Source organism: Poecilia latipinna, unplaced genomic scaffold (assembly GCF_001443285.1).
Source record: "Poecilia latipinna isolate Pla-1442-1.1 unplaced genomic scaffold, P_latipinna-1.0 Scaffold868, whole genome shotgun sequence".
Taxonomy (NCBI): Eukaryota; Metazoa; Chordata; class Actinopteri; order Cyprinodontiformes; family Poeciliidae; genus Poecilia; species Poecilia latipinna.
In genome coordinates this window covers 121,436-133,499 of record NW_015113484.1, presented here as the reverse complement: position 1 = coordinate 133,499, position 12,064 = coordinate 121,436, and the positions used below count along the sequence as shown (strand labels likewise).

Sequence of the window (12,064 nt, the reverse complement as noted above, 5' to 3'; positions counted from 1 at the left end):
AGCTAGTTGATGAATTAGTTAATTGAGCAGTAGCTCAACTAGCCTATTGAGTGATATTATTTAAGAGTTTGTCCAATCATCTCCACGAATCAGTAGCTTCCTATCTACATCGCTGTTTAATCAGGTGTCAAACAATGGCAGCATCACACAGGAGTCAGTCGGGGAGAGGCCATGGAGATTTCTGAATGGGATAACCTCATAGTAACCCACTGCAGTAAAACACAACAGGTGGTCATCCCTCTTTGTATGCTGCAACGGAGACAGGTGCTTCCGACTACGGACGGACAGATCACCGCTGACCCTGGACAATGGGGGAGGGGGGGAGGAACAAAGGGAAAAAGAGGTGTGATTCACGCGTGGACACCTCCAGAGCACGTCCAGCTCTGTGTAAAACACACAAGTGCATGAACTCGCCGTTGTACGAGCGTGGAAAGGCCAGGTAACAATTCAAACACACTCATTCAAACCATTGGTGTTGTTCTCCCCCTCGAGTTGTGAAGGAAAGCAGAGGTGTCCAGAACACAATAGGCCTTTTACACATATTGCAGTTGATGAACAAACAGGAAGAGATCCGCTTTGCATGTGGAAATGTGTCGCTGGAGTTGAGGTGGGAAGAGACAACGGGGATAAGATACTTGCCTAAAGCCACTTCCTTCTCCGAGCCTGAACTATATTTTGCTTCTGAGAAGAAGAGAAAGATGATTCATTTCAAATTAATGTTCCATTTTCTCTTTTCTCTCTACTTATCATGCAATCACACAGAAGTATGTGTCGCCACTCAAGAATCTCATCTTCTGAACTTTGCACGCCATTGCAACTGCCTAAAGGGCGTGAAAGATCCAATACGCCTGAATGTGAAAGTAACAACACTCTGGAATTCCTTAGAAGACATCTGACTGTCTGATCAGAGCATTCAAACAATGTGTTTGCCTTTTTGAAGCGGAAACACTGCTGTGTATGTGCAATGAAAGATCCTATCTGCATTTCTCCTGAATGACAAACGGTGAAGATGTGGCATAAGAACAAGGAACAAGACTTTTGGTGTGACAAAGCATCCCATTAAAGTTATTAAGTTCAATTTAAGTTAATTGAACGTTTGGTTTTGAGAATCCCCTCATCTTCTAGAAGTTATGTATGACACCTCCGTAGGCGCCATCATTCATCGTGTAAGTGTAGCTGCAAGAGACAATGATGGCCAAATCAGCCATGATTGATTAAGCAGTAAGTGGAGGAAGGAAGAGAGGAGAGAGGATGATGAGGGGAAAGAAAGAGGAGTGAGGGGCTGACCTCTCTCCTGCACTGTCAGACAGATAAGAGCAGTGATGGAGATTCTTAGCTGACCTTCCAATATCCCTGTTTTCATCTACCCTGAGACATTTTTAACTTCCTACAGAGTCATTCTTTCAATGGCTACCTGATGTTAGGGCAAGTTGTCTCAATAGAAGCAAAATATATTAGGCCAATGTGGAGCACAGAAATGATCGCCCCAGAAAAGTAATAGCTAAAAAAAAAAAAAAGAGAGAGATCTTACTGAGAAAACCCTGCTGTGTCATAACTCTGTTGGAGGTGTTATTTAAGAAGTTTGAATAACTTTGTACTTTCCTCCACAAAGTGGCTTTAAAAATTCCACTGCAGTTCCAAACACAGATAGCTATCCAGTTTGTTTAGTTTCTCTGAGTCACCGGTCCTGAGGCGGCTGCACAAACAAATGACTGGAGGGAGAGAGAGGATTACTGGGAAGAAAAAAAAAATGTCGAAAATTCTCCGTTCTTTGTGGCTTTTAAAACAGGCAAAGTGGCTTTCTGCCAAGGATGCCATTGCATCAGGGAGCGGCACAAGTGCTCAAGTAAAATTTCTAACAAGAAATGTGTTTTCTGCTGCTTCTTTGCATATACAGGCGGAAGGGAATGGGTGCCCCCTTGTGGTGTTCAGTGTAATTTATTTTTTTTTAAATGATGGTAGGACATAGATTTTGATCATCTTTGGTCCAAAATATAAAATATTAATTTTGAACCGAATTATAGTACATTGTTCTTAGTGAGGATGAGGACGCTCATTTCAGCTGCTGGTATCCAAGATCTCATTGTTTTAGTCATGATCAGTTTCTCATGGCCAACAGTGAGGATGCGTTACGGCTCAGTACCCATGACATGATGTCTATCTGCCTTTCTGCCTATCTGTCTATGTATCTTGAACACACATCCTTTCTGAAACACATTTGTGGCAGCATCATGCTATGGGGAACCTTTTCTTGAAAAGATCTACAATGTTTATTAAAATTCCAACCATGTTCTGCTTCATCCTACCATCCCTGACCATTAATTAGGCAGCAAGATGCTTGAACTTGTCTGCTGAGAAGTAATTTCCATGATTAACTGAGTCACTATCTGGTTCAGTAATTCTTCTTACAATTATTGTTAGTTAATAACTTATGTCATCCATCATTGTTTGTTGTCTTTTGTATGTTAGTTACGATATGAAAGTGCACGATTATGAAAAGTATTCTATCATTTCCCTGAACGCTGCTTCTTCACACACAATTACAGTCATCTGAGTATTTCTGCAGATGACAGGACTTGAAATCTGATCTTTGTGCACCGAAAAAGTGAGATTACAGTAATGTAATGCGTAACTGAAGAAAAAAAACGAGTAAAATAGAAGATTCAATTTTACATCAACTGTACATTTCTTTAAAAAGAGGGTCAACCTAGTTATTTCTGAAGTTGTGTTACTGCTTTCCGTCGCTAGAGGGCGACCTCAAATTTCATATGACAGGACAGCAACCAACCAAGGAGCTCGTTGACTGTGTGTGAACGGGGAGCATCTCTGACAAAAGCTTCTTCGGTTCAAGTTGATTCACAGGCTCCTCAAAGTCATTTCAAAGCCTCTGTTACAGTCACTGCGTCATTCTCGAAAACTGACCTCCAAAATGGCTTTTCAGTATCCCCAGGCTTACCGCGACGAGGCTGTTGTGAGTAAAGGGGACTCGCTAACTGATTAGCCTGGCTTGCTAAATCTCTGTGGGGTTCATTCATTTCAACGAGCGTTTGCTTTGTTAGCATGCTAGTTAGCTTAGCCAGGTGATAGAAACCAGGCTGTCAGAGCTGATAATTTAAATATGTGATTCCTAAAGTAAACAACTTACACATGGCAAGATAATATGTTGGGTTAATTATCACCATGATGTGCCGGCCTGGCATTTATATTGCCTATTAAGTGAGTTTTTGCTATTATTATTATTTAGGTGGATGACTATCATGGTTGCAAAGTGCCAGATCCGTACAGCTGGCTGGAGGATCCAGACAGTGAGAAGACACAGGTAAATCCTCATTGGTCCTCGTGCCACGAGTCTGTCACAGACACAGGAAGTGCTATGAGGAAAAAATAGTAGATACGTTCACACATTACAGTGTTGGCAACATTTCAAAAACGACATTCTGATCATTCTGTTTATTGTTCCTTAATCTTCCAAAAATGTCTTAAGTGTAATCTCACACTATGAAGAAAAGCTTCAGCCTACATGTTAGAAGTGAATCAATATTTATCAGAACAAACAGCCAACTTTGCGCCATACTCATTCATTTCGATTTTCATGCAGAACACATTTTGTTTTGCTAGCATGCACAAGTCAGTTACCTTGCTGCGATTACCTCTTCATAAAAAGACATTATACAATGATAAAGAATGTTGTTTAAGTGGGATCTGGTCATCAGTGAAGTTGACACATTTCGGTAAATTTGTCTTACCTGCTTAGAGATTGAAGCATCCATAGTTCACAAAAGTAAAATAAAATGTGTGGCTCTCTGATTTAATTAGAAAGGTCTGGCTCTTCTATATGTTTTTTTTTTATCTGCTAAAGTAAATAAGTGGCATCTCAATAAATCATGAGTGTGTGAAACCTTTTCTCTCCCACCAGGCCTTCGTCAACGCTCAGAACCAGCTGACGTTGCCATTTTTAGAACAGTGTGAAGTGCGGGATCTCTTCAAGGAGCGCATGACGGAGCTGTACGACTATCCAAAGTACAGTTGTCCGTTTAAGAGGGGAAGCAGGTGAGGCACTCAGCAGTCTGTTTCGATATTCACTCTGAGGTGACAGTTCCCAATTTTATCTTTTTTGTCCATGTTTTTTTTTTTTTAGGTATTTTCACTTTTACAACACAGGCCTCCAGAACCAGAGCGTGATGTATGTCCAGGAGAGTTTAGATGCTGACCCCACAGTGTTCTTAGACCCAAACACGTTTTCCGATGACGGAACTGTTGCTCTTCGAGGTATTCCATCAATTATACCTTACGATTTTTCAGACAAGTTAATAATCCTGCGTCCTTCAATAGCAACGGCTCATTTTTTTGATAAAAATAAAAGCAGATGTTTAAGTTCTCTGTGTTCTACTCTGACATTATCGAGGTTACGCATTTTCTGAGGACGGAGAGTACCTGGCCTACGGCACCAGCGCTAGCGGGTCGGACTGGGTGGAGATCCACTTCTTGCGGGTTGAGGGCGCCGAACCTCTGGAGGACCGCCTGGAGCGAGTCAAGTTTAGCTGCATGTCCTGGACTCATGATGGGAAGGGGCTTTTTTACAATTCGTACCCGGATCAGGAGGGCAAAAGTGATGGTAAGATATAAGATTTCCATATCTGGTGTGAATATAAATATCCGTTACAGATGGTTCAGAAATTAGACTTTAACTGAGACTATGGTAAGGAAATTTTGCCCTATTGTTGTTTTTAATAACCAAGGTTGTTTTTTTTATTTTGGTTGCTTTATTGAACTTACTGTGTTGCACCTCGCAGGTACCGAGACCTCCACGAATCTTCATCAGAAGCTTTACTATCACATTCTGGGGACTCCACAGTCTGAGGACGTGCTGTGTGCCGAGTTTCCTGACCACCCTAAATGGATGTGCGGCGCTGAGGTGGGCCTCATGGTTCTTTGAAAAAATAAAAAAACAAATGAATGAAATAAATAGACTACATATGCAAATTGATGTTTGAGGTAGCGGCTAGTGACAGGAGAATAATTGCAGGTATCAGATGATGGGCGCTATGTGCTGCTGTCAATCAGAGAAGGTTGCGATCCTGTCAACAGACTGTGGTATTGCGACCTGCAGACAACTCCTCAGGGCATTACAGGTATTCCTTTTTCTATTTGTCATTCATAGCATTTTATTCTGTGCTATTTGAAATTACCTGAGAATGTTGTTTTTTTTTCCTTCAAAAAGTTGCTTATAACTCGGCCTTTTCAAACAGCTATTCTTATATATTTAAATGGTAACTAAATCTGAAATTAGAACTTTTTTTGCACAATTTTAATTTGCTATAATACAGACTTTTTTTTATTAGTTTTGTTTCATTTAATTTTGCACAACCTTGTGTGTTTAGGACTTTTACCCTGGATAAAGCTGATTGACAACTTTGACGCGGAGTACGAATACGTGACCAACGAGGGAACCTCGTTTAGTTTTAAGACCAACTTGGACGCCCCGCGTTACAGACTCATCAACATCGACTTCGCCTCTCCGGATCAGGGAAACTGGAAGGAGCTCATCCCTCAACATGACAAAGATGTCATCGGTGAGCTTTTGGAAAAACTTCATCTCTCTCATCACAACCACATATTTAATACACTGAGTTTCCTTTGACTCTGAACTTCTTGTGGCTTTACTGGTTCTTAAAGCTGAGATCAAACGTAAAACAGGTGAACCTTATTTACTAATTATGTGACAAATGCAACCGCAAGTGGTGTGCAAACTTTTACAGAGCTCCCGTAATGTTAACCTGATTTTAAAGCCCTCGCTCTCTGTTAATTTTCCCGCGTCTTCCCTCCAGTGTTCGCTACCTGCACCTACTCCAGCTACCTGTTTGTATGTTTCCTCCACGATGTGAAGAATGTGTTGAAGATGTACCGTCTGAGCTCAGGGGAGGAGCTGAGAACCTTCCCTCTCGACGTCGGCTCGATCGTGGGCTTTACGGGACGGAAGAGAGATTCGGAGATCTTCTACTATTTCACCTCTTTTTTATCACCAGGTAGAAGACGCTGTGATGTTGCATTATTAATGAATACAGCGTGTGCTTTTTACAGGCCAGTAGGCTAAATATTAACAGAGCTGCTTGTTTGTGTATATTGAGATGAAGCAAAAGTTCCCAGATGAACTTGCTGATCAGTCAGCCATTTTTTTTATATATATATATAAACAATGAAGGGCTGTGCTGTTGAATTTTAAAAAAAAAAATATTTGGTGTTTTTGATTAATTAAAGCTCTTAAAAATTACTCCTTAAAAATAGTTTGTTTTTTTTAGTTTGTTTTATAGTTGACAGTGGACATTAGTGATGCGATTAAGGTGAACGTGTTGCCAAAAAGCACAGGAATTTCAATTTATCTTAAAACCTGTTATAATAATAACGTGCTTATTAATCCTGTCTTTAAGACATTTACTTTATGGTTCAGTACTAAGATACAAAAACATGAAGAGAAAGAGCAAAACGTACATTTAAAATTAGAAACTGGTTTGTCTTTTGGTTTTTTTCTTGTTTCAAAAAGCTAATTTAGACCTATTTAAAAGAAATTACTTCATACTTTAAACCACACAGGGAAATAACCGTCCCACTTGCTTTCCAAGTGATTTTGAAAATCACTAAATGTTTTTGTTTTCCTCCTTTCCCCAGCTATCATTTACCATTGTGACCTAACTAAGGAACCACTGCAGCCTCATGTCTTCAGAGAGGTCACCGTCAAAGGTTTCAACCCTGCGGACTACCAAACAACTCAGGTAACAAGAAGATAAACTTCATATTTTGTATATATTTTAAATATTTATTATTATTTTTTTTTTTTTCTGCTAAACCATTTCGTGATTAAGCCGTTGTCTATTTCCGTTAGATCTTCTATCCCTCCAAGGACGGCACGCAGATACCGATGTTTATCGTTCACAAGAAAGGCATCAAACTGGACGGATCCCATCCAGGTTTCTTGTACGGCTACGGAGGCTTCAACATCTCCATCACGCCGAGTTACAGCGTCTCCCGACTCATCTTCGTCAGACATCTAGGAGGCGTTCTGGCCGTGGCTAACATCAGAGGTGGGGGCGAGTACGGGGAGACCTGGCACAAAGGTAGGCAGCTCAAGGCCCCGGCAGCTTATAAAACATGCGTTTGGGTTGATGTTTAACATCACGGTGACACATTTGGTCTTCTTCAGCTGGAATGCTCGCGAACAAGCAGAACTGCTTCACAGACTTCCAGTGCGCAGCTGAATATCTCATCAAGGAGGGTTACACGTCGCCGTCCAAGCTGACTATAAATGGAGGTTCTAACGGGGGTTTACTCGTTGGTACGTATCCTAGAGACCGGATGAGTTTTGGTTCATGTTTCCATCTGAGAGCGTCGTTAACAGAACACCTTGTCCCTCAGCGGCCTGTGTGAACCAGCGGCCTGAGCTGTTTGGCTGTGCCGTGGCTCAGGTGGGCGTCATGGACATGATGAAGTTCCACAAGTTCACCATCGGCCACGCCTGGACCACAGACTTTGGCTGTGCAGAGGACAAAGAGCAGTTCGAGTGGCTCGTTAAGTAAGACCTCCTGGGCAGTGTTGTCCATCTGTCCTCTTGTGTTTTTAACCTTTTCAGAGGGAAGGAAACATGTCTGTCCTGTTTGAACCAGGCCCTTCAGATTAAAAGCGCTACACTCAGGTTTCTCTTTTGCTTCTGAACTCCTTTAAGCTGTCTCGGTAAAAAAGAAATAAAATAAAAATACACACTCTGGTTTGAAAGTCTAACTGATCTGATCTTTACCACATTTTGTTATTTAACTTTTAAACAATAACAATAGAAAGTACAAAAAAAAAAGAAAAAAAAACATACCACTGAATCCACTACGTTAAGAAACTACATTAAGAGTCTCCACTTGGGCGATTAAAATAGTTCTACTTATATTTTAAACTGATATGTGGTGCTACAAATAATGATTGTTTCTGTGATGGGTTTGTCTGTTGATTATGCTGACAATTAATCGGGGGATAAAATTGACACATTCCACGGATTTTTTATTTATTTATTTAGAAATACTTTAGAAATACAGTAGAAGATGCAAAGAATGGAGTAACGCAGCCTTCCTTAATCTGATCATTTGTAACAAAGGATGCATCTGCAGCAAAAATAAGTATTTCTACCGTCAACGTGTGAAAAGCTCGGCCACTTTCTGCTTGACTTAACCTCAATAAAAGTTTAGGACTAGTCTGTTCATTATAGTTCTGATTTATATTTTGATATCAAAAGGTGCTTCATACGATTTTTTTTTTTCTTTTTACAGAGTGTTTTTGTACTGTTTTGGATTAATTGCTGCTCTAAATATGTTATTTTAGCAGGACTTTAAGTCAGCGAACAATTAATCGCCTACTCAGTTGACGATTATTTCAATAACCGATTAATCCGATTAAACCATTTCAGCCCTACTGATATGTTTGGTCTCAATAGTTTTGACTATACCTTTGCGCAGCAGTGATATTCTTTACTGTCTAAATATCTGTTAGCTGCACTGCATGTAGTTCTTTTTAATTTTTTGTAATTTCTCCAGATACTCGCCGCTGCACAACATCCACGTCCCAGAGGGCAATGGGGTCCAGTACCCAGCGGTGCTGCTGCTGACGGGAGACCACGACGACCGGGTGGTGCCCCTCCACTCGCTCAAATACATCGCCACCCTTCAGCACATCGTGGGTCGCAGCGCCAAGCAGACAAATCCCCTGTTCATCCTCGTGGACACAAAGTCGGGCCACGGAGCCGGGAAGCCCACCAGCAAAGTCATCCAGGAAGTGGCCGACACGTACGCCTTCATCGCCCGCTGTCTCAACCTGTCCTGGGTCATATAACATCAGCCCCGAGTGTTTGGCTTGCTTCCCTTTACTCAGATTCAGAGGACTGTTTGTACCGACTATCGACATGATCTTTTTAACACTTAGACGAGATGTTTAATGAATCCAAGCTGTTTACCCGAGCTCCGTTATTTTTCCTTAATATTAAACCTGTCAGTGTTTCAGCAGCACAAACCACACACATGAAGCAGCTCGCATACTTGCTACATCGTGGGCCACATTCGTGGTTCTTTGCTGTCTGTGTGCCCAGGAATTTTAAATCAGCCATTTCAGTCTTGAGGTCAGATGTTTATTTAAGGTTTGTTTGTCCATCCTCCAGGAGCTCCATAGCTGATGCATATTATTTAATTCTTCTTTGTGCACAGAATGGAGCCCATTGAGTGTTGAATGATGTCACTGTTCTGTAGTGTTGTGTATATGAGTGTACTGCAAGTACTGATGTTTTTTTGCGGAAATTTGCAAACATAACATTTTGCATTGATAGCGTGTGTGTGCATGTAAAAAGGTCAGTTAACCTTTTTTTTTTTTTTTTTTGCAAATGAAAGTTTTCTACCTCTTGACTTGTGCTGATTGTTTACCCTGTTAAAGGGAACGAAACACAATGCCAGAACTACAATAAACTTTTTAAAGACTGATTCAGATTCACTTATCCTGTAGAAAACGCATGGCGTCGACACCCTGCGGCAAAAATGTTAAAGGGAAGTTAAGTGGAAGGAAAAAGTGTTCGCAGCCAACAGGAGAAACTGCATCTTTGAGAAACTCTAGCCTGTTATTAAAGAAGTAATTCATGAAAGGAAGCCTGACCGACTAGGAAGGGAGTGCAAAAATTGTACATGCTTATCAGCAGTAAAATAAAAATCCCTTTTTATTAGTGTAATGCATTATTTAATATGTCTGGAAAAAACTAGCCGAGCCACAATTGTCCGACACAATCTCTTTAAAAACATGACTCACTGAATTCAGTTAACTGAAATACATTTTCTGCGATTTTCTACAGAATGTGCTACAACAGGCGGCTAAATCTGAGCTGGCAAAGATATAAGAATTTATCTAAAATTATTAGTAAACAAATCTCGTCCATTCTCTTTTTCTCATATTTACAATGTTTTCTTGGTTGAGCAGCCTGTTGTATCGGTGAGCGTGTATCCCGCCAGCAGGGGGCATCAGTCATCCTTAAACTAACCCAACACGTGTAGGAGGAGCAGTAAATGAGGGTGGTCCGACATGGGGTCCTCCATGGATTACTGATCATACATGGCTAATGTTCGGGACAACTCTTGTCCTACTTTCATGTAGGTGGAAAAAAAAATGCTTGGCAAAGCAAAGAGACTTATTTTTTAGATTTCTTACGAAACCGACACATCCTCTAATTTGTTTTTGCACACAGATCTGAACGAGGGAAGCTCATTTCACAATAAATTATGGATAAATTGGAAGTTTTCATATTTACAGAATGATTACTTTTATTTTTTTATTATTATGATTTGGTGATTCACTGGTTGAAAAACAGCCCTGCAAACAGGATGTACAACTTATTACAAAGCAGAAACATTTTCAGATTTGGAACACATACAATCTGCTTTAAACATGGCCAAATTTCAACTCAATGGAAGGAGATTATCTCTCTCCACTTCCCATTGACCACTGAAGTCTTGGGTTAAAACTGAATTATCTGTAGGTATAATTACAGCAATGTGGTTGAAGGTAATAAATAAAATTACAGTTGAACAAGATAAAGGGTTAAAACACTGTGATTTATAACCCTCTGTTAAAGGCTGCTCCATTAACAGAGGGACAAATTGACACACACGGTCTTGAATAAATTTCATATATATTCTTGGATGAAATTATTCATCAGGCAAGGTTTGGAGAAACCTTTTTATTCCCTCCTAGTTTATGTGCTTATAGAATAGTCTATTTATTAACTGCTTTTAGTTCATCATCAGCAGATAAATTATTACAAACCAATCAAAGTCAATTAGAAGCTATACACACCGAGTCTTTGTCAAAAAAGCAGTATTCCTCTAAGGCTATCTTAAAAGTCGTGTTTTACCCTCGAAAGAAACAGCAAGATTGTTAAAAGGTAAAAGCAAGCAAACAAACAAAATTTTAATATTCGTCCTCCCGCAGGGGGAAATATTCGAAGTCACTAGGTGGCGCCCGAGAAACCTCAGAGAGTATAACCTCTTACTTCTACAACTTTAAAAATCAGTTTCACGTAGACGTAAGAGGCGCGTTGCGTGGAAAGTGGTTGTATTTATTCAGCTGCCATATGAGTCTCCGTAATTTGAATGATGTAAAATTAATGCGCCGCTTGGAGCCATTCAGAGGGTACTATGTTGCTCGGCGGAAGGCTAAAGTACCTTGTATTGCTTTTATCAAGGCGCTGGCGCCACCAAACGGGCTCCGGGGGAAATTGTTGGGGCCCTCATACATTTGCTGACAAAGCCCACGGTCTCTACCAGCCCCCAGTCTACTCCTCCATCACTAATAAGAATTTGAGAACTGGCTACAGGTTTACATGCGTTACATATTTCTCCTTCATCTTTTTATTTCTTTACTTATTTTGCATTTATTTGTGTCCTTGTTTTGTGTAACCTGTCATTTTTAAATTTCACTTGTTCCAGGTCCTGTTTTCCACCCCCACTACATGTAGATGACAGCAGCCACATACATCTCGTTGTTTTTTTTTTCTTTCTTTCTTTGCTACAGATGCCTCACACCAACCCTCCCCCACCATCACAGGGTTATCGTAAACCAGAAAATGGCAACATATCTTCATCATGGGCTTAATTAATTTACCATTAGTAGTTCCAGAGTACTTCATGGAAATGCTATTTGGTTCACTCACTCCTGTCCAAAGAATGTCAACAGTTCATAAATCCACATTTTAGGGTCTTGGTAATGTAAAAATAATGCTACCACAAACATGTTTTTTTTTTTGTTTGTTTGTTTTGTTTTCTGTAATACTAAGAACTAAAGTATACTATCATTCAGTTATTGAGTCATCTGAACCTAGTCAAAACATTCTGGTCTTAAATTGTTTCAATCTAACCTTAGCAATAAATGTATCACTTTTTTTTTTCTGCCTCATCATCTTCCGACTGGGTCTCCAAATCTAGTAAAAGTTCTCTGCAGGCTCCCCTGGAGGCAGCTTAGCCCGGTCCAGATACAACTGTCATTTCAACATCATTAG

The 12,064-nt window shown here is 40.3% G+C and overlaps 1 protein-coding gene across 1 annotated transcript; it reads left to right on the top strand.

The window, feature by feature from the left end:
• The first annotated feature begins 2,768 nt into the window (after window positions 1–2,768).
• prep (prolyl endopeptidase) lies at window positions 2,769–9,503 on the top strand. The gene is made up of 14 exons (XM_015048214.1): window positions 2,769–2,971; window positions 3,245–3,319; window positions 3,917–4,050; window positions 4,139–4,269; window positions 4,406–4,615; window positions 4,794–4,915; window positions 5,027–5,132; window positions 5,382–5,573; window positions 5,829–6,026; window positions 6,667–6,770; window positions 6,881–7,112; window positions 7,199–7,330; window positions 7,411–7,567; window positions 8,571–9,503. The coding sequence occupies exons 1-14, from the start codon at window positions 2,930–2,932 to the stop codon at window positions 8,863–8,865; spliced, it is 2,130 nt and encodes a 709-aa protein (XP_014903700.1). The 5' UTR covers window positions 2,769–2,929; the 3' UTR covers window positions 8,866–9,503.
• The last annotated feature ends 2,561 nt before the right edge of the window (window positions 9,504–12,064 follow it).